The sequence below is a fragment of the Ptychodera flava genome, unplaced genomic scaffold (genome assembly GCF_041260155.1).
Source record: "Ptychodera flava strain L36383 unplaced genomic scaffold, AS_Pfla_20210202 Scaffold_41__1_contigs__length_1339820_pilon, whole genome shotgun sequence".
Lineage (NCBI taxonomy): Eukaryota > Metazoa > Hemichordata > Enteropneusta > Ptychoderidae > Ptychodera > Ptychodera flava.
This window is the reverse complement of record NW_027248363.1, coordinates 124,915-148,313: the sequence shown is the minus strand read 5'-3', so window position 1 is coordinate 148,313 and position 23,399 is coordinate 124,915. Positions and strand designations below refer to the sequence as shown.

At 38.0% G+C, this 23,399-nt stretch overlaps 2 protein-coding genes across 2 annotated transcripts; one reads left to right on the top strand and one right to left on the bottom strand.

Annotated features, from left to right (window-relative positions):
- Positions 1–618: 618 nt before the first annotated feature.
- Positions 619–12,863, top strand: LOC139128024 (uncharacterized). The gene is made up of 11 exons (XM_070693890.1): positions 619–655; positions 3,857–3,932; positions 4,131–4,433; positions 5,134–5,436; positions 6,839–7,141; positions 8,226–8,521; positions 9,074–9,376; positions 9,786–9,827; positions 10,855–10,878; positions 11,612–11,854; positions 12,519–12,863. The coding sequence occupies exons 2-6, from the start codon at positions 3,881–3,883 to the stop codon at positions 8,507–8,509; spliced, it is 1,245 nt and encodes a 414-aa protein (XP_070549991.1). The 5' UTR covers positions 619–655; positions 3,857–3,880; the 3' UTR covers positions 8,510–8,521; positions 9,074–9,376; positions 9,786–9,827; positions 10,855–10,878; positions 11,612–11,854; positions 12,519–12,863.
- Positions 12,864–14,797: 1,934 nt separating this feature from the next.
- On the bottom strand, positions 14,798–22,581 carry LOC139128006 (uncharacterized). Its single transcript, XM_070693866.1, has 7 exons — positions 22,320–22,581; positions 18,948–18,996; positions 17,301–17,429; positions 16,887–17,024; positions 16,182–16,298; positions 15,528–15,647; positions 14,798–15,107 (listed from the first exon to the last, which is right to left on the bottom strand). The coding sequence occupies exons 1-6, from the start codon at positions 22,452–22,454 to the stop codon at positions 15,529–15,531; spliced, it is 687 nt and encodes a 228-aa protein (XP_070549967.1). The 5' UTR covers positions 22,455–22,581; the 3' UTR covers positions 14,798–15,107; position 15,528.
- Between the last annotated feature and the right edge of the window lie 818 nt (positions 22,582–23,399).

Below are 23,399 nucleotides of genomic sequence, written 5' to 3'. Positions count from 1 at the left end.
ATGTTAATCTAGGTCAGCCACGCTTACTTTTAAACCCATTTTCGCTTGTAAATGAGATGACGCCAAAAAGCATAACATGTTACATCTGGATATGATTATATGAACAGACAAAACAGTGAATTTATGTTTGTAAACTTGCTGTATGCCACAGTTTCTGCTACATGTAACAAACATACGTGATTGCTATTCTTATGTCTGATCCTATGACACTAAAATAGAAATACAATATAAAAATCCTCGTTTCCGCGGTACATTTGTAAGATGCCTAGCTTGTGAAACCGTTTTTTTTCCTTGCATGGTAAGTTACGGAGTGTATCTGCTACACGTCTTGAATTTCGAATGATAACAAGTGAATTTACATATCATCCTTCCCCAAAGGACTAAAGGCAATAAGCCACACATTGACGACATGTCAACAATGTGATCGAAAGATAAAAAAAGTTTGGTTTTCTTTTACTTCAGGGAGGATAACAGTGACAATTGCTTCACTTTATTGTGCACATCATGATACTCTTGATGATACTGTTGATATGTTACATATTGACCTCTAACCTGTTTTGCTTGGCCAAAACTATTTTTAGAGAAAGAAAACTATATAAATTGCATCAGACGTCCACATAACTCACACTGTATCGGTACAGAGACTTCAGTGCAGGTAAGTTTCTCGTCATTTCATTTCTCATTGCAAAACGAAATCTTAACCACCCTCAATCTAGAGTATTTTTCACCGATGTACACCTGTGTTATTGATCACTTATATTTTAAAAAATAGACGATAATCGAATTTCGTGCACCAAATCTAACAACTTTTATAAAGAGAGACGCATAGTGCCCGTTACAAGCAATGTAACTCGACAATTGTCAAGCAATGTACTTCAATAACTTAGTTCTATCGGCGTACATGTTTCAGGAAAATAGAAAAGTAGCTGTTGGTTGTGTCATAGGCAGGAAATATCGCTTTGCTTCCAGCTGTCCTTTCAAGACAACAGCAAGGTGACGATTGGGTTATTCTAACTTTGAACCATAAACAGATCCATGTAGTAAAATGTCTTGTCCGAGCAGGTCTGCACATTTAAGTTGCGCGGAAACAAATATCGTTGCCCCCGCCCCTAAAGACTGGTTGACCGAGTGACCGAAAGCTAGTCTTAGACACAGTAACTGACCTTTGGGTGTATCAGGTAATAAATGTCAATCCGGCAACGTGAAAAACACTGATCGAATGAATAATTCCTCAGGATTTTTTTTTATCTGACGTCTGCTCATCGATCTTCTTGGCTGCATTTGATCTTGAACGGTAGGGTATGAGTGTTTGACTGTTACTGAAATCCCAGGTTCTGTATCTGTCAACCTCAGGCTGGTATCTCAGTGACATGAAAAAATATTTTCAGACGTCACCACTTTATGAGATATTCGGCAAAATGGAATTCCTTGTTCTGCAGCTGTAGACAATCGGCATGTTCATCACCATCAACACGCTCGACTGGGACTAATTTGAGAGGAGAGGATCTTCAAATCTACCAAAAGTGTTAAATGTGCTGTATCTGAAAGTTACAATATCAAAAATTACCGATAAAAAGTGATTTGCCAAAAACGTAGACTAGCTTCAATTTGGTGATGAAACCAACATCTCTACAGTATCCTATTCTCCCAATATTCCAATCGTGTTCATTGCTTTTCGTTATGGAATAGATTGCATTGGAAAAGATAACCATACATATGCACTCGCTTTGAGTTTATCATAACATCAATAAACCTAACTTTAATTTTTTTTCAAAGCTTTTATCTCAAACATCACAATATAAGCTACGTATAAAACCAGGAGCTGGTTAAGTTATGCGGAATGAACTACGGGAATGGAGTGCTGTCATATCAACAACATATATTACGGTTTTCATTTTTTCTTTTGCGACACGACAGAAATGACGGACTAAATATCTGTCCACAAAAATCTCTACCTAGGGTTCACCTTGATACCTTTTTTTTCTGGACATCGTGTAATGTATATAAGTGTCTGATGATGATGATGATGATGATGATGATGATGATGATGATGATGATGATAATGACGATTCAATTATTATTAAATATGAAATTAAGGTCTTTTTTATTTATTCAATCCAACTTACAAAGCAAACACAGATTTTTTAAATGTTATCTTCAACGACTTTCGCATAGTAATGGCGCATTGCTTAGTGTTGGTAAATGAAAGGCATGTACTACATCGGGATATGATAGTTAGGTGACCATTTGGCGAATTTGTTTACGTGTCACTTTATTCCATTCTATTCCGTAATATTCCTTAAAATGCGATTGTTTTTTGTTCTTGTTTCGTCTGTTTCGCTTCAAATCTAACAACAAGTGTGCAACACTATTTAATCGAGTCGCAGATTTGCGCTGATTCAATTAGCGAATCAGTAATGTTATCTTTGTAAAAATCTACCAATTGTTACTGCCAATGTGAATTAGATGAAAAAGTCGTATTCGGGCTTTCATGAATCTCGTGGTATCTCGTTGATCATGTTTAGCTCCTCTCACAAATAAGGAAAATGGAAGTGAATGTAAACACGCAAAGAACAGCTCACTGTATACAGTACAGTAGAGTTTGTCACATCATTTCACTCGATGGTTTGTATCCCCGCATCAAAAACTCTCTTTTACTACGCATGCCCATCGCATTGGCACCAGATGGTACCTGTATTTCCAATACCGGTTTTTCGTGCAATCATAGGGAGTCCTTTTCGTTTCTTGATCACAAAATGACGCTGTTACTAATACAATTAGCTGGTGGGGTATTGTCATATTTATTGGTTTCGCTTATTGCTGTTTACCTCACTGCTTTGGTAACACTCTATGCTCAAGTGGGGGCCAATAAAATAGAATCTAAGTCTTTTTTTTTTGGTTTGATAATTACCGTCTTTGCGAAATAGTTAAATTCTGATAGACTTGATTTTGAACCCCATCAAACATGTTGCTTCATTTGCATAATTTTCAAACCATTCCCTGCAAGCAAATTTCATAGCAATATTTTGGTCTTCTATATTCACCCCCGAAAATCTTTATTTCAGGTTCTCGGTATCGGCTTTTGATGTTCTACTTTAAAGTTCAAAACCTTTTATTAAATTAATCACTGCATCCATATGTTTTACAGGTTATCACAAAATTGTATAACGAGCCACAACTTTGACGACTAACTAAGATCTCTTTTAAATCCGCTTTGCGTCGTTTTGCACAATCTTCTTCTATTTAAATGACAGTCTTAATTTTGTCGCCCGTCCCATCAGATTGGGCCTGTTATGGCAACTTTTTTATTTTGTTTTTTCCCTAACCTTTTAGCTATGTATTTTAAAATTTCGCATATATATAACATCAAGGGTAGCTGTTTACATAAATGTATACAAGGTTATTATGGTTTTGCATGTTTCTAAATTTAATCTATTTGATTAGCTGTAGTGCTAACATTAGGCAGTTATTTCAATACCCATAATAAACTTGCTGCAGTTAAAACATTCCAGCGACATTATAATGAGCCCCGACAAGTGGTAGACTAGAAAAGAATTGTCCGAGAATCTGACTATCTGTCCCCGTGGCGCGTTCTACCTTTTAGCACGTTTCATTATTGGTGGAGTTTGTCCCTCTTTCTCAATTGCTGAGTTTGAACCTACGTGCTGCACCTAGTCGCCAAGCAAAGACATCAACCATCGATTTTGTAAACTTACGTTTTGATTTCCTGATACTTTTCTTAAAAGAGTAATTTTCTATACTCAGTTCAAATCGTGTTACTTTTGGAAACTTTGGAAATATTTTTATGCGTACTAAGTTGTTTTTGTGATATTGTTTACCGCCGCCTCTGTTGCAGATTTATTTTCTTGGAATCCGCAAGATGAAGATACTTTGCGTTCTGGTGGCTATTGTGCCTCTGGTAATTGCACAAAGTAAGTTGCTGCCCACTGTCTTGCTCAAATTGGTTAATTTTATCTAATTTTGATGAACAACGTATAAAAACACCATAAAGCCATTGTTTACAAATTAAGTTTGCTTCGCATACTCAAACAACAACATACCGCTTGTCATCGTAACAAAATTATAACTATTAACTATTGAACTTAAAATTCACATCCCATCTCTTTCAGATGAAGATTTAGAAAATCTTGGATGCTGGAAAGACACGGCGGACAGGGCAATAGGGACATTGGAAGGGAAAGACGACAGGCTTGATGGCAGCTACACTGCCAGGGAAGATGCCATCACAAAGTGTAGAGATGTTGCATTTGATCGTGGGTACTCAGTCTTTGCTATTCAAGCTGGAGGATGGTGTGCATCCAGTATTATCGCTGAAGACACCTACCAGAAATACGGACCAGCTGACAACTGCGCCGACGACGGTGAAGGTGGCGGATGGGCCAATCAGGTTTACAAAATACCAAATGTCCCTGGTAAGTTGTATTCGCCTTCCATACTGTTGGTCGGAAGTGGCGGAAGGGTGTTACTAGTTTCTATGTCTCTCCTTTAGTGCTACCGCAAATAATCACATTTTTTACCAGAACTATTTGATTAAGTATAATTGCGTTTTTACCAAAAATAATGCTACGTTTACCGTGCGAGTTTTTGAATGGAACTGACAAGCGTCCATTGTACAGTGATACGGAAAGGGTACATTAATGATTATTCTTCAACGTCGACTTAGTCGTCATTATCACCGTACAATACAATGTGCTTTATCATCTTTATTAAATCTGCAATGCAAAGAAGAGCAAGCACTCTCAAATGAAGAGTAATTAATTGATGTGGCAATTTCCTTCATGACATTTTTTCAGCGTTTCCCTTTCTTCTACGACCATCCCCGCGAGTCCCTTACCAGAAACCTTGTTTGAAAATTCACGGTTGATAGCCTTTTCATGTTAACACCCCTCGACAAAATATGTTAAATGTACAATAAATAAATAAATAAATAAATAAATAAATAAATAAATAAATAAATAAATAAATAAATAAATAAATAAATAAATAAATAAATACTATAAGGGGAGTTTATCTTATGCAGGCCTACCTTTTGGGTTTTTTTGTTTCTCCCGATAAAAGTCAACCTGACGTTACTTCCTTTAGTATTTTACCAATTGTTTTACACCCCCTCAGCTCCTGACATTGAAAATCTTGGCTGCTGGGAAGACACCAGTGACAGAGCTATAGCAACCCTGGAAGGAGTGGACGACAGACTTGATGGTACTTACACTGCCAGAGAAGACGCAATCAATAAGTGTAAGGAAGCTGCGTTTTCACGAGGATACGCTGTGTTTGCTCTGCAAGCCGGTGGCTGGTGTGCAGCGAGTAGAAATGCTGAAGATACCTATCAAAAGTATGGCACATCCGATAACTGTGCCGGTGATGGTGAAGGTGGTGGATGGGCCAATCAGGTCTACAGAATCTTGAATGTTCCTGGTAAGTCTTTTGTTGTTCACACTCTCAACAAGGGCAAGACACCCTTCACAGTAGAAATTGAAAAACAAGGAAAAGAGGTTAAACCAGCGCCATCAACTTAAAGGGGCGCTGCACCCCACACAGCGTATTTGCCCAAAAATCACATTTTTTGCAAATATTCATTCAATTTTAATGAATTTGTTAACCCAGCATTAAAATATTGGTTGGGTTCACTTTTAGCTTGTCAAGCAGTCGTAAGTGATGTGATAAAGAAGTATTAATTTATGCAAATGTATGCAAATCACCCGATTTCCTGGCTTCTTTTTCTCCCAATTTCAAAATTTCCAAAGAATTTAACTCCACTCTGGCTGGGTCAAATTTTCTGAAATTTTCACATTATGTTCTTTAAATGCTCTATTAAAAACGACTATTTTGTTTGGCAATAAAATTCTTACATTTTGAATAAGAGGCATTTGAATTTTGCTAATCATGATTTTGATCACTTTTTTTGAGTGTCAGTCTTTCAACCCATGCCATTTTTGAATGAGGATAAATAATGCAAAATAAAATAGTCTTTTTTTCTACATATACTCTTCTTTCAAGTGAAATATTACATTACAGAAAATAGTGTCAAGTTTTTGACTTAAATTAATTCTTATCATTAATACCGAAATTGGGTTTTTTTTTACCCCAAATATACACTCAGTTCATTCTACGCGTAAGCTATTGCTACCATAATAAATTTTAGAGTCTATTCTTTTTGAAAATATATAGTATGAGGGGGTTTCCTTGTCAAGTTTGATGAGAAATATTGCTTTGAAAAATACTGTGTTAGCAACATGCAGCTCCATCTTAATCAAATTTGCGAAAAGGCGCCCTCAAGGCTCCATTTCAGAAAAGTACATTTGTTTTCTGCTGATACCTGGATTCTTTACAAGAAGGTAACACTAAAACGTATCCTTACTCCACAACCCTCCAAGATTCAATCAAATGACTTAACTACTCGGAAAGTCTTCTCAATTAAGCATAATCACGTATCTTAACCTTAACGAAGACTTGCCTAATGTACATGAAAACTATAAAACTTTGTCCTGATCTGAAATATTTCCAAGTCCGGACCTATGCTCGTCGTCCAAAAGTCTGAACATTGACCATTAGGGTAAGGTCACCATTGTATTTGGTGTTCACAGACTGACTTCTAACGGAGCGTCGATAAACATTCGTTTTATAACCACCGACTAATGTGAGATGACGAGGTTTCTGTTTGACTTTTACACTAGTTTTTTTTTAATTTCTTATAAGGCTATCGTTTACGACCTCTGGGCGCAAATGATAAGAAATTGAGATACCATGACGGTTGTAAGAAACCAGAAATCAGTGATTTTATGCATTAACTCCTAGTCTGGATTTTATATCGCTTCAGCTCCAAATTTAGACAATCTTGGATGCTGGACAGATACCAGTGACAGGGCGATACCAACTTTGGAGGGACAAGACGACATACTTGATGGCAACTATGTAGACAGAGAAGATGCAATCACTAAGTGCAAAGAAGCTGCCTTGTCACGCGGATTCACTGTATTTGCACTCCAAGGTGGCGGATGGTGTGCATCTAGTGCAGATGCTGAAGATACATATCAAATGTATGGGGCATCAGAGGACTGTCTTGATGATGGTGAGGGCGGGTCATGGGCAAATCAAGTCTACAGGATACAAATTTACGATCGTAAGTTTTTTCCTGGTTCGTAAGAAATCAAATTTTGCAAAAGCTTCTGGAAAATCACGTTTGCAGTAACGGCGATATTGTTAACCAAACACAAAAACAAAACCAACGGAATGTTTTTAGCATTATTCACATGTGAACTATATTTGAAGCTCTGTAAGATGTACACTCACTTAGCATTAATCAGCGCCGCAGTTATGTTTGTAAAATATAGCATTACGGTCTCTACTCAAATTATATCACGTATTCGTCACATTAAAATTTTAGTAATCAGTACCATTCAGGGTAATTCAATAAATTAGTAGGGCCAATGAGCATATAGAAAATTACAATATCGATTAGGTTAACCTTAAACCCCTTTTTTTAAATAGAACCAGGTGTTCCCGACCAATAAGCCACACCCATCAAGATTGAACCAAAATACCAAATTTTATGTAATCTTGAAATGCCATCAAATTGCTTCAAAGCTAGAAATGCTGTTACTAGGTCGCCTGGGAAAAGCACACGTCCTATTTCGATACAACATGCGTCCAAAATCTGAACTGAAACCCTGTAGGTTGTGTTATGCCTTAATTCATTTAATTCATTTAATTCAAAAATTTAAACATACAAATGTCTAATTATCTACTATGTTGATGTTACTGGTTGTGCCTTTTCGTAGTTTCATTATTAAGTTGACACAATTAAAAATAATATCAGAAACAAGATCAGTGGTGTATTTCTTACCACCATCTCACCACAAAAATGATAATACTTAATTTACAGCCGATATGAGAAAAACGCAAAGAACTTTAGGATAACCTTAAACAATAACTAATAAGACTAATAAAGTTCTCTCGCAAGAAAATAGGCTAAATAAAGTGGTACTTCAGTACAATTGTTATGCAAAAATATGACTTAAAAGCATTAAGCAATCGTTCACCTTCATGCTACAATTATTCTTTTTGTTTACGATAATGGTTATGACCAATTACAAAATATTTCGGAAACGAATAATTGTGGTTCTTAAAAAAGCTACTTACTGAATACTTGTCATGCAGTAATATCACGATCAACGTAAGCTCAACTGACCCTTTTTGTGACGCAGAGGTGGAAGATCTTGGCTGTTGGACAGATACAGCGACAAGAGCCATAGGAACTTTAGAAGGAAAGGATGACCGACTAGATGGAGCATATTCGACGAGAGAAGATCCCATCACAAAATGTAGAGATGCTGCATTCGACCGCGGGTACTCAGTCTTGCTATTCAAGCTGGAGGATGGTGTGCATCTAGCGTTATCGCTGAGGACACCTACCAAAAATACGGAGAGGCAGATAACTGCGCCGACGACGGTGAAGGTGGCGGATGGGCCAATCAGGTTTACAGAATAAAAAATGCCCCTGGTGAGTTATAATAATTTCGTAGGCTGATGTACAAATGTAAACTGAAAATAGTGCTAGGTGGGAGACCGTAACATTGTACCTCTTAGAACAACCATAAAACTCTTTGTACATGTAGCATTTTTGCATACTGTCCTTTGTTGGTCATCGAATTTCTAGATAATCATGTAGAATGCCTTCCTTGTTAAATGTTATACCTCACTCCTAAGTAAATTATGCGAGTTCATCATTGCCGGTTTAACATTGGATAGCATAATCTTGTAAGCGAAAAGCTTGCGTGCATATTTTCTTCTGTTTTTACTCGTGAAAAGTTCCCGCTTTCTGTGTGAATTTCTTCAGACTACAACCGATGAAAGGATATGACACACAGGAAAGATAATTTTTCACATTATTCATACCCCAAGAAAAGGGTATATCAATGTGTAGATGCTATTTTCAATATAATTACCCAAACATATTTTATAAGCATGCATCTGTCAAAATTACACAAATATGGATGGTGTTCTTGAGGTGTTTCTTCCAAAAATATATAACGCATGGTGTTCATTCCGTCAGCTTCCGACTTGGAAAATCTTGGCTGTTGGACAGACACAAGCGCAAGAGCAATACCAACGTTAGAAGGAGAGGACGACAGGCTTGACGGTTCCTACACTGCACGGGAAGATGCAATCAACAAGTGCAAAGAAGCTGCAAAGTCAAGGGGATTCTCAGTGTTCGCTATTCAAGCTGGCGGTTGGTGTGCATCGAGTGCAGATGCTGAGGATACATATCAGATGTATGGTGAGGCAGATAACTGTGCGGGCGATGGGGAAGGTGGCGGATGGGCCAATCAGGTTTACAGAATCATCGATACATCAGGTAAGATATCAATTCCTGAAAGCCCCTATGCCATAGCTTTGGGTGTATTACTTAGTATTGCTTGTACTGCTAAATGGAATGGTGGGTTGATTAAATGAAAGATCAAAAAATAGAAAACATGATTATTCTAGCCGAATGTTTATATGTTTAATTGGTTAATAAAGCCTCTTAGAATTTCACCCAGCAATCACCATTCCTGATACAGCTACAAATAGCCAGGAAACGGTATGTTGTCTTGAAAGTATGCCTATCTGTGCCAAATTGCTGTTTAAATTATAAATGTGCCAATCGGACTTATAGAATTATAGTTGATGTGTCAGTATTTTTCCAACCCTTCTGTAACATCTCACTGTACATTTTAGGAATTGTTTGATACACAAAGTGACACTTCAATTTTCTTGTATTACAGTTATAGTGACGGAAGCTCCGCCAGAGCCAACAGAAGCTTTAAGTAAGCATTTAATTGTTCAATATATCAAACAACACTAAACTTTTAGTGTCGTTGTTTCGTTCTGTCAAATATCTCTATTGGTGTTGTTTGAAGGCGTGTACAGGATACCAGTGAAATCTATAATTTTTTTGCATCCAAATAAGTGCCACTAAGCTCGAATTTTCAGTTTTTTATCTGCTGCTTATCACAACATTTCTGCTTTCATCGCTACTTACACGCTGAAAATGTTTACTATGTGGCGCAGCTATTAGTGAGTCAAGTCATATAACTTTTGCGAGAAGGCCTATGTTATTTAAGAGAAAGTGACTGCTGTTAAATTGTGCATTCTTTTAAGATTGTAATCAGTAATGTAGCATGATAACCTTCCTGATAACTTTTCATGAAACATATATTGCAATTTAAATTGTATTGATTTCGTAGCCGTAATCGTATCATGGCAGGGTCTGTCACAGGAATGTGACGCTCCTGCAAAACATTTGCATTTTTACTCAGTTGGACTATTTAATCTTGGAAACAAATAGTTCAAAATGGTCAAAAAATTTCAAAACTCATGCTACGATATTGAACTTGTACACTTTCATACAAGCTAACAAAAGCCACCTCGCAATGCACAGTGTCTCGAAAGCTTTTTTAACTTATTGACCGGCTTAATATCACTCCTGTATTTATTCATTTCAAAGCAGCCTAGCCTATCTACTCATCAATATCTTTGGTTTTCGACTCCTTCTGATGCTGTGGATGACTACAAACTACCAATCAATTAAAAAGTTTCGAGTAAATGGTTAAAATGCACACTTGCTCAAAGCCAGCCATACACCATGATTTATGTTAAGAGTCACTCATTGTCGATTGATTGCACACAGTTAGTTTAATACAATCGTGAAACCATTCGATATGTTGAAATAGGACATGGCAATTTCATACGTTTAAACAAACTTGATTTATTGGATTAATTTTTGGATCTTTATATCGTTTACCTTTGAGCTGTCACTAACGTCATTCCTTTTTTTCTTCTGATTGAATAAAGCCACTATGATACCAACTCTACCACGTAAGTTTCCTTACTGTAATATATGTCTGTCTAAAGGTCACAAATATCGTACAGGAAAAATATTATTGGACTTTCGCCACAGAACAATTAAAGATAATGTGTTATTGCTATACATGATGATGATGATGATGATGATGTTGATGACGATGGTTGTTGTTGTTCGTGTTGTTGTTGTTGTTGTTGTTGTTCTTGTTCTCGTCGTTGTGGTATTTGTTGTTGTTCTCGTCGTTGTGGTTGTTGTTGTTGTTGTTGTTGCTGCTGCTGCTGCTGCTGATGATGATGATGATGATGATGTTGTTGTTGCTTTTATTGGTGGTGGTGGTGGTAGTGCTAATAATATGTATATTTTTTATACTTCATCAGCATACTAAAAATCTATGTAGTAATGGTGGTGGTGGTCATGGCAGGTGTACTTGCAACAGTTATGATAGTACCAATGCGTGCAGTGGTGATGTGTTAACATTAGCCATCATAATATGCAGAGATTGCTAATCGATATTTTCAATAAGTGTTCAAAGAATTATTGATTAAATATTAAGAGAGAGAGGTAATGGTAAGACATATTAAATCGCATAGAAGTTCCCCATAGTTTTGCCAAGTTCCCTGTACATACACTATTGCATACTTACAGCTTAATTAATAATAGAATTTTTATCATCTATTCGTTTGATAAAGGAAGGCGGAATAAGATAAGATATTGCAGTGAACAACCTTTTTCATTATATATTTCTAGCCTGTGAGTATCCTGCAGACCTGACGAACGTTGCACTGGGAAAACCGGCGAGCCAGAGCTCAATAAAAAAGAACAAAGATGGAGGACCCGAGAAAGCAGTAGATGGAAACAAGGACAGTGATTTGAAGAAGGGGAACTCGTGTACCTTTACTGACAGAGAGTATCAGCCAAGATGGGAAGTAGATCTCGAAGAGTCTTTCGATATTTACGAAGTCATCATAACCAATCGACAAGATTGTTGCAGTAAGTTAAGTGTATTGTTACAAATAGACTATCCCGTGCAAAATATTATGACGGGCAAACCAATTTTCAAAATTTAGGCATTTGTCCTGATTTGTTTGATTTTGCCATACAACCCCCCCCCCCAAAAAAAATGAGGCTAAAAGTAGAAACATCGCGTCGTATTATTTTAAGCAAAATTTTATGCAGACGAAATAGAAGAAATGATACTAATGTCTGCTAATGTCATGTTCACCTTGGATAGATGCTTCGTCTTGCCGACAAAATAAGATAGGGTAAATGATTGTTAATCAAACGTGAGGGTCGTTGCTACACTTTGCTACATGACAACAGTATATGCTCATAAGACAGTGAATCGTACATGTAAAGGTGAGAAGATGCACTGAAGAAATGGATGACAGATAGTTATGTTCAATAGTAGATATTAAGCTGGTTACTCTATTGACAGACGTAATGAGTGGAAACTATTGCTTGCATATGTACTTACAACTATGTATAGCACGTTCTTACAGAATAAGTTGGTAGCTTGTTCGCGCGTCTGCTTGCTTGCTCGCTTTATATCAACGTATTTACTGACTCACCCATTCATCCCCACACGGGAACCCATGGGGGTTTCGGGCAGAATGTGACAAACGTCCTCTTTGTTCTTTAACTTTATTGTATACAGCACATCGTATCAAGAATGCAGAAATTCGTGTCGGCGATAGTGAAAACTTCGAAGACAATCCTGTGTGTGGTATGATGGTACTTGGTAAGATGGCTAAAGAGGAAACCATCCCGATAAGATGTGGATGCGAGACTCCCATGAGAGGGCGCTATGTGTCGATTCAGCTCATTGATAGAGAAAAGAATTTGAATCTGTGTGAAGTAGAGGTCATGGCCAATTAAACCACGTTATTGCATCTAAGCTAACAACTATAGTGCTCTAAAAGTCGCATATTTCGAAATTATTCGAATTTAAATGGTGGCGGTAAAATTCTAATAAATTGGTATTGGAGAAATATTGGCACGATGGTATCGTGATCTGTTGTTGTTATTGTTGTTGTTGTTGTTCTTATTTTATTGAGATTAAGAATGCAATTTAGATGATCAAAGTGTTTTTATGAATGCTGCCATCTAATTATAGCAGTTTTCCCAGCCTCATTCTTGGATTTCGTAGGACAGCAGAATGTCACAAGATTAGACGATGGTGGGGAAGTGTGTGGCAGATTATTTGAGCAACGTATAAAGCATTCTATTCTAACAATACTTAGGGGCGGCGTCAAAAGTTCGATGTCGGATAAAAAACTTAATCCTTTTAGTTTGAGGGTGGGGGGGGGTTGACCCCGAAAAGTTTCTATCCGACAAATCGATTTAAGGTGAAAATTGCCCGGGGAATGAATATTTTGAAAAATATACAGCAGAAATTTGCACTTTCGTGTTGAAGCCAGCAGACGAAGGTTATTTTGTGCGACGGTCCCTGCCCAGTTAGTGCAAACAATGCAGGCTGGCCTCTGTTGCGCGCGAAATTTATGTTTTGCTATATTTCTTGTGTACGTGTCGACATTTTACATGTCGATCGCCGGGCCATGCGATGGGACCAGTTTAGGGGACTGCACGTGCGAGTAACGTCACTGTAGTGTCGTAAGAACAGGCCGGAGTGGTGCATGGCGCAGGGAGAGTTGGTGAGTTGTTTTGACATATTTCTGGCGAATTCCTCCGTACGCAATCATAAAAACCCTTCGAATGATTTCCAAAAACTTACAACAAGTAACAACTTAAAGTTTGTTGTTAATATTGTCGTATTTCATTGGATAAAACAAAACTGAAATGTGTTCTCAGTGTTAATGAAGTATTATTTTAGTCGTTTTTTATTTCACCCCATAATTGACTGGTCCTTTCCTTCGCTCTACATAGAACGAGCCTGTCAATAGGTTCAATATAATTCGATTAAGTTTCTAGGGGGTTTGGGGGGGGGGTTGGTGGGAAACTAAGGGCATTACGTTTTTTATCCTACATTGAACTTTGACGTCGCCCCTTAGCAACTTCATGGGCCCAAACACTTGCAAACAATGGCAAAGGATACCAGAAAAAATAATCAATGACCCTCTAATGCCGCTGTGTGCTTCAGACGATCGAATTTAAAGAGTGTAGCACTTGTGGTTATACTGATGTATATGCGTATAAGTGAAATCGTGTTCAGAGGTCGTCTTGGTCTCTTGCAGATTTTGGTATAGAAAATTTGTTCCCAACTTTATCTATGTAGGGCCTATACAAAAAATCAGGTCAGCTCATAATTAGATATGTGCATTTTGATGAGGTAAAGGATGTAGTTCCTTTCGGTTGTTCATCGCATCAAACATTAAGGCAGCAGCGTTCATGGTTATTGATTTATTCGCGTATTTGTGAATTTGATTGATTTGATTTGGTGAAAGGTCATGTGCTTCACATTACATTTTGATAAAACTTTTTCTTCACTATGCCTCTGTACCAAAAACTAGACCTCTACCTCTATTGGCTAGCCCAGATTAGATATGTACATAATTAATGAGGTCAAGGATGTTGCACTACAAAGTCCCCAACATACAAACTATGAAGGGCGTAGAACTTGCGGTAACTCATATGCATATATGCATATTCGACGTCAAAGGTCATTGAAGTCACGTGACATATTATCAAAAAAAGTTTCTTCTCTTGGTTACCTTTGTGTACCAAAACCCGGACTTTTGCCCGGTCCATATAGAGCTTGAGCCCTAATGGTACAGAGTAAACACAATAATGGCCCAGCCCGCATAGGGCTTTGGCCCCTTACAGGAGAGGAAAGATCGGCGATACATACAATAGGGGCCTATTTGCCCTTTCGCATTTATCATCCATGACTCAATGGATCGGATTGCACGATGATGTTCACCTTGATTCTGTTCTCCAATACTTGACTTTCCGATTTAGAACAAAGGAAGACTGCTATTTTCATGTGACGTAAATCATTATTTTAATATTGAGGCTACAGCGAGTCGAATATTGTTTATTCTACATGTTGTAAGCATACTTTCATAAATATCAATAGTACTCCTAATATACTCGATTCAATAATTTTCATGTCAAATGGTTCGATAAGTACTGTAGATAAAAGAATTTAGAAGTAGATTCTTATGGTACAAGACAGTTGACACAGGCAGACGTTAGGGATCGAACTTTGTCTGTACTTGAATGTTCCACGGTGATAGGCACTTGACGTCATAACGTCACCAATGCACCATTGCCGGCTGCAATCATTCTACGAATTCAAGAAAGAAAGAAATCGAGTCAAAAAATGAATAGGGAAAAACCTAGCAGTGAAGAAATGAATTGTTTATAATTGCAAAGACCAATCATTACCATTGACCATTTCTGTGTTGAAACAACAAGACCGAGACGTTATGCTCAAAATGGCTAAAATTCTTGAATTAGTGCTTCATTAAATACGTCCTTTCACAAAAGCGTACGGGACATTGAATGAGAAAACTTCACGACATTGTTCTAACTTTACAATTATATATATATATATATATATATATATATATATATATATATATATATATATATATATATATATATATATATATATATATATATAACGAACGTGTGTCTGTGTCGGTGTCTGTGACTGTCTTCTCTCTATGTCTGTGTCTGTGTCTGTGTCAAAAATTAGATTTACCTTATTCCCTAGGACCACAGTCAGTGCAATCAGTTCCGAGAGCACACACGTTGTACACTGCTCCGCTTCCTCCATCATCGCATACCGCATCACCGGACCACTCACAGAGTTCATCACAAACTACAAGAGTCAAAAGTATCAATCATAAAGCCAAGTTTCCGGGGTTTTTTTCAAACTTAAAGACACAATTTATTGTTCCTGACCCAGAAGATATACCACTGAAAACAAATTACTTATTTATTAACACCTTCATTTTATATTTAAAACGAAGCTGGCATTGCCATACCCCTGACCTGCCAATAACAAAACTGGACGGGAATGTAGGGTGCATTTGAGAACTTAGACTCTCTTGTCAATCACATATGTCACCTATCGTGTGTCCCTGTTATCGTTTTCATCCCCATATCAAGCACGAATACATCAGAGGAACTCCGTGAGGTTCACTAGATATTGACTTTCAAAACATAAACAAACTAGTGAGAGTATAACTAATAACGAGTTAGGCTGGAAAACCTTTAAGTACAGAACACAAGTGCTTTTGTTGCATCTGATTAACATATTCACACTTCAGAATACCACGTGGTCAATTTGATATGGTAATACGTGACTTCAACGACGAATACTGGCGGCTGTAATACTGGAGGGTGTGCCTACCATGTCTTACTCCACAGTCAGCGCAATCTGTCCCGAATTCGCAGTCTGCATATGTGGCACCAATACCACCATCATCGCATTCACCGTCATCAGACCAGTAACACGTGAAAGAACAACCTGTATGCATAGGCAATATCGACAATTGAACTGACAACTATGCGAGATCAAGGATGCATGGATGGGTGGATGGATGGAGGTGTGTATGTATGTCTGTCTGTCGGTCTGTCTGTATGTCTGTCTGTATATATATATATATGGGTGTGCGTTTGTGTGTGTGATTGCTATTAGCTGACCACGAGGAAGTGTTTTAGTCCTTGATGAACCCTGCAAAATTATCGTCAAAGACATATTCGTGTGAATACCGCCATAACGCTATCGGTAACGTCTGCAAATTTGAGGAAACATCTTGGGTAATGAGATGGCCTCGCCAATTATTCAAGAAAGCAGCTCTATAACAAAACATGAAGAACGGATATAGATACACCAAGTGAAGTATAAAGCTGTGTTTGAAGGCTGAAAGGAGGTCAGCGTGTTGTCCTTCATAAGTGAAGTCTCTCCCACAAGAAAGGATTTTTCCGATGGGAATAAAATCGTGTTCAGCTGAATGGAAATTTGGACTCTGCCTTGCCTCGTTCGTAAACCGATTTTGCCTTTGAGAATAGTTTGAAGGAGATTTTTAACACAGAGCTTAGTAACACAACTTACCTTCATATTCCGTCTCCCCGATATCTCTCGAGCCACAATCAGAGCAATCTGACCCAAGGCTGCAGAAACCGTACACTGAACCCGGTCCATTATCGTCACATGTGCCGTCGCCAGCATAGGTACATATATCGGAACACACTGAGGAAACGAAACCAACAAAAAAGTGAAAGAACAGAACTGAAAGATTACTTTGATTAAATTGCGATCAAAGTGCCACTTTGCCACTTATCCTAAAGGTATTAAAATATTAATTACAAAGGCTAATAGCAACTTTTTTGATTTTCAGTTTGGTCAGAAACGCGGGTGCAGGGGTTAGAACCGGCTTTGGATGTTTTCATTTCTGAACGCCAAGCACTTGTAACGACAGCCCACTGTGCTTCTCAGCGTATGCACAATCTCAGCGTGATACTGTACCTGGAGGTGGGCTATATCTTGGCCCGCAGTCGGTGCAATCGGAGCCGTACTGGCAGACATTGTAGTCGGAATCTGCACCTCCATCATCACAGTCTGTATCAGCTGCGTATTCACAGGTGTCAGTGCACACTACAGGGGGATAGAATCGTTGACATTATCTGGTGTTCGCCTTCAACCATCGGACAAAGGAATTCCTAGAGAAAATATCTTTATAAACATCTTTGATACATTTTGGCAGGACCATGACTCTCCTACCTCCATGGCTTAGACCAAACAGTTTGTTATGCATTCTCGTCATATTTCAATATTTTTGACCACAGAAGAAGTGTTTAGCTAAAATAAAATGATTAACAGACTATAGTGGAGAGGGATTTTAAATAGGTCAGGATCTTTGAGCAGAACAGGGAACGGTGCACTCTCAGTTCACTTCGCATTGTACTTTGTTGAACATTTGGCGTGAAACTGCACACTTAATGGGAGTTAATAAGATCCTTTGATGTGATTTTTTCAAATTGTGTGTTCAAATGCCGTGTCACACACACACATACATACATACATACATACATACATACATACATACATACATACATACATACATACATACATACATACATACATACATACATACATACATACATACATACATACATACATACATACATACATACATACATACATACATACATACATACATACATACACACACACACCTACACACACACACACATACATACATACATACATACATACATACATACATACATACATACATACATACATACATACATACATACATACATACATACATACATACATACATACATACATACATACATACATACATACATACATACATACATACATACATACATACATACATACATACATACATACGCACATACGCACATACGCACGCAAGTAAACACGGTCGGGAAAATCTGTCCGAAATCTTGACCACATCCAGTCTTCTTAGGGATGACTCTGTGCAATTACATAAAATATTCACAATAGGTCCCATTTGATGATTGTTAGAGTCAGTACGTGTACGCACATTACGTGTGGCTACAAAGGTTGTCGGTAGCGTGCTCTCTATATATCTTTCAACGGTGGAAGTTGGAAGACAAATGTTGAGAAATTCATGAAAATGGTCCCTACTCGGCCTATTTGACGCCTGGGCGATACATTGCACCAGTGGTCTCGTGCACTATTTCTGTGACCTAACACAGACACACGTCTGACGTAAAGATGCGATTCCCACTGCTTCAAAATCATACAGAAACGTAATAAAAAAGTATCCAAAATACGACTTAGCGATATCAAGGCAGTGACGCCGATTAAATATCAGATGGTCTGTACAGACGGACACGTTCGAACACTTTCTTTAAGCCATTGATATGATCCCGGCAACCTTTTGTTGCATGTAGCGGTACACAAAACGCCGACCGTTTCAATGTGAACTGTGCCGGGTTGATGACTCACTCACGCTATACCTTGTAGGTCAGCGTAAAACATTTAAAAACATCTATTCTCCTACCATGGCAACTTTTATAATGCTATTTGCAGAGCAAACAAATACATGAACACTGATTTATTTTCGACAACGTGCTTGTCACGCTGTTTAAATACGCAAAAGAATCATTTTCCTACCTGGAAGAAAAGAACGTATACTGTGTTCCTTTTTATTAGCTTCTTCGTCCTGTGAGTTAGAAAGAAAAAGAAAAGTAAAAAACTAAACATTAAACTTCGATTAGAAAAAAAAAGATGTTGTCTTTTTGAATTTTTCGGAACTACCAAGGTGACGAGCGATTTTTTGATTTTTTTTAACTTGATAGCAAAATTTCCTAAAAGTTACATTGTTACTGATGACTTGGAGTGTAGCTTACACAAACCCTCAGCAATAATAGAGGCATTACATATACAAGCAGTGCTGATGGACAAATTCTCATCATTTCTACATGTTTCCTGAAGAAACCAAAAACATTAAAAATATGTAAAACAAAAATATTCTCTGCTGCATTTAAAAAAATCAAAGTTGGCTAGAGTAGAAATGGCAACTCCGAGGAATAGTTTAATATTTCTTCCCGTAGGGGGATCGGCCTAAAATAGAGCGCGTCTTGAAATTGAACGACTTACCTCTTGAGCGCTAAAGTCAATATCTGTCGCCATCACAAGTTATACCCCATTATTTTTTCCATCAGATTTTGGCCAAAAGTTTCATAACAAGCTCTAGCCAATGAAATGCGATGTATCTTTGGTCAAAAATTATCAGAACATAACAGAAAAATTTATAGAAAAATTGGTGTAATGTCGCACTAAAATTTTGGTGGGAAAAATTACACTAGCCAAAGTGTAAAACTCTTGCTAAAACTCTCCGTATGGAAATTATAAATTAAATCAAGAATAAAAATTAGGAGTCTCACTGAAAAAAAAATTCGTAACACACACAAAAAATTACTAAGATTTCCCGACACAACAAATTCAAAATGGCGGCAAATCTCAGTGTTATCTCAATGGGAAAAATATATTGTTTTTGAGATATAGACGCCAGTGAAAACTTTACTTGCTCTCTTGGCTTCAAACTGACCCAACAAGTTGTAGAATAAAGCTTTGTGAGTCTGGATATCTACGCTAATCCGCGCTCTATCTTAATGTGGTTAAAAGGTTGAAATCTGTCAACACTAGTTAACAAAACTAAAACAAACAAACAAAAATTGCAAAAACCGAACAGCAACTTAAGGCAATATGCGCCTCGAGAGTGAAAGACTAAAACTTTTGCTCTAAGTTTCCTCAAGGAATCTTTCAACGATTCTCTTTCAAAATCAAGAATAAAAATAGGGGATCATCGTGCAAATTTTGGTACTAGAGAAACAAATTACCCAAGATTGACCGATATTAGAAATTCAAAGTGGCCGCCATCCCTGTGTTAACTCTATGGCGAAAAAATAAAATTTCGAATTTCAAAAAACTAAGCCGGTGAAAAGTTTTCTTTCACCAAGAGCTTTAAAATGAACCCCCACATGTGGTATATCAGAAGAGAACTGTAAAAGTTTGAGAGTCTGAATGTCTGTCCCCGAGGTGCGTTCGACCTTAAATACAAGACCTTTTCAGGGAATCCATGTTCTCATTCTTTACGCAGAAAGGTGACTGGACTAACAATGAGCTGAAAAAAAATGATGCTCGGTGCATTCGTCGCTACAAATAAAAATCGAACGCCTTTTTTGTTAACAACACCGGCAAACTTTTTATAGTTCACAATGTCCTGTTTGACTGGTACGCCATAAACTATAGACCGCGCCGATATTTTCACTACTTGATTTAACATTTGTTCATAATGGTCAGAATGGGTGTCAACCAGTAAAAATATTGAAGACCTTACATACACTATGATATACACATCTATCATGGTCATCTGTTTTGGCTGGTATGCGCAGTAAAATTGCTGAGTTTTTCTTGTCTCTGCGAAAACCGATGGAGCAACGTTCCCTTGACTTTATTTTCAGAAAATAACCGCGAGATTTGATATCCGACATGCTGCTTTTTAGCGGACGGAATTACCAAGGCTTGAAGTTTTACGAACATCCGGGGTATCACCTCACGAAGTTCTCAATAAAACCAGCAGGAGCAGCTCAGTCAGGACAAAGCAAAGAAAGGTCACATTATACAATCATTATCATTGTCACGTCAAGAACGAGTACAGTATACGGCCAAACAATGCAACGCTTTTGAGTGAACCTAGGCTGGCTCCCAGTGGCCTGGCTTTTTCTCGGCAGCGAAGTTACTGGCCCAGATGTTCACCCCATGATTTATTCAACAGCCTACCACTAAGCACGGCGGTCAGCTGATGTTTAGTTCGTCAATTTATAATGTGTTTTTAAACATATATGCCCACAGACTTGGAGTAAACTGAAGTAAACTGTGAAAACTATGGATCTAGCGAATCCTGTCCTGTAGAGCTTGAGTCCCAAATGTGACTGCATAACCTGAGGTGTATTTTAATGTTTTTATCGACGGTTGACTCGTTACGTAAAATTAGTTTTACGTAGAACAGATCGGGTTCAGACTAATTTTCTATATTAAAGATCCATTAGCTGTAACTTTGGTCCTTTTTTATTTCGTTTGTCCTGTGTATCATCTGCGGTTTCTGGTTTGAATCCCTAAACCATGGAGAAATTCCTAATATTTAGCTCATAAATATACCCTATATGAGTATAATCTGCATTGTTATGTTTAAATTTTGTATTCAGGTCCGGACTAGAATACATTTATCAACAATAACAATGGTAATTTCACACACACAGGCTGTGTTGGCAAGCAGGACACCGGGCATTGGTCATGATGATCGGATTGTAGTAAAATTCTGTAGTTGATACATTGAAACAGAGTAGTGAAAAATTTGTCAAATGTTACAGCTAATGTCCCTTTAAACTGTTTGACCTCTTATGGAATGGCTTCTCGCTCGCCAAAGGTGCAGACACCGGGTACAATGAAAGGATGCGCGTTGAAAAGCTCATATATTTTTGAAAGGCAACGATCAATGAAGTCTTTCTAAACGCCGGTGTGTAAGCGTGAGGTCGCGACATGGAAGTACGAGTCTATGTTACCAGCAGTCATGTAGTGGCTCTATGACCAGATCTATCTGGCTTGATTATCAGATCTCACTTCAAGACGTTCAAAACGTGAAAGCTCTCGAAGTTTATCGTGCTCAATATGGCTTCAGTAACGGAGATTCCAGAAAAGATTCTGAAATCAGTAAGGTCAGACAGACAGGGAGGCATGGGAAGAAATAGCGGAAACATTTGGACAGAAAGAAGGGGTATGGTTCAAGTAATAAATAATGGATATTCGTCCACCCGGTGCTGCGGTTAGGTTAGTTGCTCAATATGCTTGGATCGAGTACAAAGTTGACGACAAAATATGACTCCATGTAGAATAGACTGACTTCTGTAGTCGGCGTGACGACTCAGCCTCCGAGAAACTGTGCATATTACCGAGCAAAAAATGCAACTCTAAGTAATTTACCTCAAATGTCTTCGACAGTAATCTGTCCAAGGTATCTATTTTGCTTTTCTTGTCGCGATAGTTTTCTTCGTAACCTTGTATCAGTCCAAGGGAGACGATCGCCAAGACCAGGACACAAAACACTCGGTTCTTCATGTTTGTTCGTCGCTATCCAGCCGTGATGACAACTCACACTACGGTCTCGTTTGCCCTGCTTCACGCGAAGTTTCTAAACGCCTTTTTAACTCGCAAGGCAGGAGGTGAACGATTTGTATGTGCCGTACAAACACGTGACAACCCGCAATCGTGAAAGCGTGAATGTTTTTGTTGTTGTTATTGTTGTTGTAATGGAAACGAGCACCTTATGTAAATAGTCTATCACAGTTGAGTGACGACAAAGTGTAGGTTGATACAAACAATAAAAACACATATAAATATATACAAATCTATTATTTACTCTGTCAATCACGTCGCGATAAAGGGACTGATGCCCCTATTCCTTATAGATATAGACTTCAGACATAATTGTCTCGTGGAACCATACCATTGTTACTCTTCAATAAAAAAAACAGTGAGGCCATGTTAGAGCAACCTTGAAAACCGCATTGTTTACTTAATAATAGAATCTTACTCCAATTCACGATACGAGGGTATCGATACTTTATTGTCCAACTTTGTCAATGGACACAGGCAACGCTGCATGGTAACAGATGATGAGAGAGAGAGAGAGAGAGAGAGGAGAGAGAGGAGAGAGAGAGAGAGAGAGAGGAGAGGAGAGAGAGAGAGAGAGAGAGAGAGAGAGAGAGAGAGAGAGAGAGAGACAGACAGACAGACAGACAGACAACTGTGCTAGAGAAATACAATTGCAAAGTTACAAAGTCAGTGAATAGCACTGCTAAACGTACAGATATGGTCCATACACAGTCACAAACATACATCATTGATGCCGAGACAGAAACACAGAGAGAAGACGATACAGAGAGAAAGACGATACTGGTACATACAATTAATGAAAGTGATATTAAGATTTAGAAGAATTGCTCTACAAACTTGATTCACACCCAGGCTTAAGTATATGGATAGACATAATACTTCTAAGTT

What these genes read in the sequence shown, in the direction of transcription:
- LOC139128024 (XM_070693890.1), top strand. Translation starts at nt 3,881, where the DNA reads ATGAAGATACTTTGCGTTCTGGTGGCTATTGTGCCTCTGGTAATTGCA. An exon ending in CAGAATCTTGAATGTTCCTG is followed by an intron (nt 5,437 to 6,838) that starts GTAAGTCTTTTG and finishes ATATCGCTTCAG; the next exon opens with CTCCAAATTTAGACAATCTT. An exon ending in CAGGATACAAATTTACGATC is followed by an intron (nt 7,142 to 8,225) that starts GTAAGTTTTTTC and finishes TTTGTGACGCAG; the next exon opens with AGGTGGAAGATCTTGGCTGT.
- LOC139128006 (XM_070693866.1), bottom strand. Translation starts at nt 22,454, where the DNA reads ATGAAGAACCGAGTGTTTTGTGTCCTGGTCTTGGCGATCGTCTCCCTT. An exon ending in CGGGGAGACGGAATATGAAG is followed by an intron (nt 16,299 to 16,886) that starts GTAAGTTGTGTT and finishes CTATGCATACAG; the next exon opens with GTTGTTCTTTCACGTGTTAC. An exon ending in TGACTGTGGAGTAAGACATG is followed by an intron (nt 15,648 to 16,181) that starts GTAGGCACACCC and finishes TGACTCTTGTAG; the next exon opens with TTTGTGATGAACTCTGTGAG.